The 4,214-nt window shown below is 30.3% G+C and overlaps 1 protein-coding gene across 1 annotated transcript in view; it reads left to right on the forward strand.

Moving 5' to 3' along the window:
* Positions 1-386: 386 nt before the first annotated feature.
* The window catches only part of LOC106459119, a 141,068-nt gene continuing 137,240 nt past the window's right edge, over positions 387-4,214 (forward strand). The window contains exon 1 of the mRNA XM_022385546.1: positions 387-749. Coding sequence (XP_022241254.1) covers positions 647-749 — 103 coding nt within the window. The 5' untranslated portion in view covers positions 387-646. The remainder of the gene's footprint in view (positions 750-4,214) is intronic.

The following is a 4,214-nucleotide window of genomic DNA, read 5'->3' on the forward strand; positions in this document are numbered from 1 at the left end:
AGGGTGAAGCACGTAAACTTCCTTCTAGATCTAAAGAATTCGCCCTTCTGCTTTTTAACTTGGATACATAAGAAGACGTAAACTGCAATATGAATATTAGAACGACCCAATCTTTGACACAGGTGCTCATTCATAAGGAACTAAAAGTATAACGTTGATTTTCAGTACACTCTGACGGGGGGAGACATCGGTGTGACCTCGTACTTAAAAATTTGTTCTGATTATCAGTATTAATGTATATGCAAATAAATAATTTTATTCTTTCTGTATTTTGCAGAACTGCAGCCGTAATGGGATGTTTCCTTCGCCAAGGCTTATGCAGAGCTGGCTGGATGGCTTACGTCACGTGACCGGCTTCATGCGGTGCCCGTTAGCTACGATCCTTTAGTCGTGAGTAGATCATACAATCGCTAGGAAAAGGATGGGAGCAGTTTGCGACTACAGAGCAGCAGTTCTTGCCCGGATAAACCGAGTGGTTCTTACGTTTAAGCAGTTCATTTAATAAACTAAAACAAGCTACGGTTCCAATCATGAAATATATATATTATATTCGACCTATTTAAGTTTCCAGCTTTAAGCTACCAATTTCGTCAGATTGGAACTAGCTTTTTCATTTCTTTCACAAATCAAATTTTTTCTCGAGCCTATGATAATGAAAGTCCGCAGAAAACGAGATAGCTGCTTCAGCAACTTACGAATTCTCATTGTCCTCTTTTGTATGAACCCTCTTTTTCTTACAGCACAAAAAGGTAAGTTCGTTCGGGTTTTTTATTAGCAGGATAAATTCTAGTTGGAAATGCCAGTGAATGTTTCAATCAAACATACTTTTTAGCGATGATATTAGGTTACAATGAATGTACTAGCCAGCAAAATAACAGTGAAAAACTTAAATTCCGATTTCCTGAAAAGAAGCCGACTAATTACACGTTGATTTAGTCAAATAATTCTTAACCGCTATTCAGCTTGAGGATGTGGATGAAATACGTTGATGAAATTGTATAAGCGAATCAGATTAAGGTCGTGAACGTAAGGTTTTAAGCGAAACATTCTAAAATACGGTTTGTCATTAAAAGAAGTAATGAAGGTGTTGTACTTTTAAATAATAATAATAATAAAAATGTTTTAATACTCAGTTAATTTTTATTAGTGGTAAATGTTTTAAAATACATAGTCCTGTAACAGCTCCACAGGTTAAAGCTGCTTCTAAATGTCTGACTTAATACTTTCGCCTAGATCAGTTTCATTTATATTTTTGATACCATAACGTCGTTCATTTATTATAATAACTAGGATATCTAATTACTAAAACTCAGGTAGTTTCATAACTTAAGGTAAATTAAATGTCGACCAGATCGTTTAAGTTTAACATTCTTGTGAAACATTTCCCACTTACAGAAAAGTCAGTTGGTTTTAGATATATTGATAACTTTATAAAACTATCGTTGAAATATTAATAATTGTTTACACTAATAAATATTTTAGAAAACTTACATACAATTTTCAAAATCCAGTATCTCTTATATTTCAAACTACACTCAATTATCAAAAATATACATATTTTCTTAAACGTTTGTAAAACGATGTAATATCTGTATAAATTATGATTTGTACACAAAAATGTTTCTTACTGATTAGGTTTGCCGATTTAATCAACCTTTAGATGATTATTATAGAAAAGATTGTGAAGTTATAAATAAACAAACAGCTTATGTAAGCAAAAATATATAATTTCATTTAACCCAAAAGTGTAAGCTTAATAATCATCATGAAAACATAAAGTGAATTAAATTGTTTAATCAATTTATAGATCCTTATTTGTACTATTACAAATGTAGGATATTTTATTTCACATTCAAGCATATTGATCATTAAGCAGATTACTGCTCTCATTAATGAATTCACTTTCAAAGATATTTAGAAAATATAAAGTGTTTTATTATGTATATAACTGAGTGATTTAATATTTATTATAATACGTTTTAGCACCCTATATATTGTATGATATGTTCAACAACAGTACTTGGTTAAATGTTGTACTATTTCAGGGGTATATGTAATCTTAATGCCTGATTTTGAAAGTATTTTGTCGGAAAGCTGCCATTCTTAGCTATGCTTATGTACTGCTAGGAACATATTGTGTCCAAAAGCTTAATAATTTTCCCTTATTATTATAAGCTGGGTTGATTTATTTCCCATGCTTTACAAATCTCTTGATCGATATCAATCTCTATATATGTCTTACTTTGGTAGAGGCTCTGCATACTTTTACATGCTCAGCAGAAGCTCAAAAGTAGATTTAATATGTTTAAATGTTTCCATTTGTGTATATATTAATATCAAGACAAAAATTTGTGACATGCTTTATTTAATGACATATTATTAATAGACCATTGTACGATCTTCATTATTCTCGTATTAGAAGTTTGAGCATCGTGTCTTCATTGTTGGAAGTATTACAGTATTTATGAGTTAGAATGACTAATTAGTGGCATGCTTTATTTATTGACATATTATTAATAGACCATCGTACGATCTTCATTACTCTCGTATTAGAAGTTTGAGCATCGTGTCTTCATTGTTGGAAGTATTACAGTATTTATGAGTTAGAACGACTAATTAGTGGCATGCTTTATTTATTGACATATTAATAGACCATCGTACGATCTTCATTATTCTCGTATTACAAGTTTGAGCATCGTGTCTCAATTGTTGGAAGTATTACAGTATTTATGAGTTAGAACGACTAAATAACGCAGAGATTTTCTATAGGAACAAGTGGCCCTTTCTTCATAATGAAGAAGGAACTATTCTCTGATAACACTAGTTTTATAGATCTTCTTTAATGTGCGGTAATATTACATTCAAATTTGACTAATATGTTTTTATTGTTTTCAATATGATATTTGGACATCCTGAAAATGAATATGAATTACTGTTTACTTTCACAGATCATATACGTGGCCTTAAAGTTACTCACTGATCTTATATGTTACAATTGACTTAAGTTCGTCTGTAGATCAATTCGATGTATTAATTATTGTTTTGTCTTACATCAATGTTGTATTTGCTTTATTGTAAATAATAAGATAAATGAACTTTATTTGTTAGAAACGAAAAAGCTATGGATGGCATCTAATGACATCCTATTTTTGTCACGTATACATATTATAATAGAAGAAATGGAATACGCAATAAGTAAAAAAAAAAAGTGTTTGTATTGAGAGACTATCAGTCATATACATTCACACAATTAGCTTTCCTCACTATCCCGTATGAAAGGGATTTAAAATATTCAAACCTTTATGCTAATATACATTCACACAATTAGCTTTCCTCACTATCCCATATGAAAGGGATTTAAAATATCCAAACCTTTACGCTAATATGGCAGTATCATTATATTTATAAACACTACAACAAAGTAGTACTTTTCCTCAAGTCAACGTCAAAAATTTAATTTTGGAAGTTAATGATAAGTTTTTTATTCCCATATTATTCGTTAACTGATTATTTTTTTTGTATTTCTTTCATACTGTGTATGCGATGTTTGCACGTTCACGTGTAGTAAATCGATCAGGATTTTGCAGAAGTATTCCTGTATTATACAAAAAATACAAATACATTATGCACAATGGTAAAGCAATAACATTATAATTGGTCTTTTTTACAAATACTCTAATTAATGCTATAAAACATTACTTTTAACACTCACGATTTTCAAGCTGTGTTTCATTAAATGACCTTGACATTTTAGAAGTGCGATGTTCAACGCTGTTGTTACTTTTTTGAAAAGTTATGTATGTTGGAATTCTCAGTCAAACAAAAAACGATAATTTGTCTAACTCATAAAGTTTTTTTTTTTGCACACTTTTAGGTGTTAGTAAGTCCACATAACTTGCGAAGGTATAAATTAAAGATGGAATTACAACCTTACCAGTTGTAAATATTACAATCACATCTCAATACAAAAATACCTCCTTTTTAGAAATCAAATCTTAGTCTTAAAATTTATGTTGTCAGATTAAATCTAATAAGACTTAAAAAGATCTAATAGAATGCGTACATAAATAATCACAAAATAATCGTCAACACATGTAGTAGTTCAAACTAAGAAACTATTGAAATATCCAACAGTTGTGCCCCACAAACTGTGAACATTTGTTTTTGCGCAGCAGGAGTAATAACGTGCAATTCGAAGAGAATTATTAATATCT

This window comes from Limulus polyphemus, unplaced genomic scaffold (assembly GCF_000517525.1).
Source record: "Limulus polyphemus unplaced genomic scaffold, Limulus_polyphemus-2.1.2 Scaffold562, whole genome shotgun sequence".
Lineage (NCBI taxonomy): Eukaryota > Metazoa > Arthropoda > Merostomata > Xiphosura > Limulidae > Limulus > Limulus polyphemus.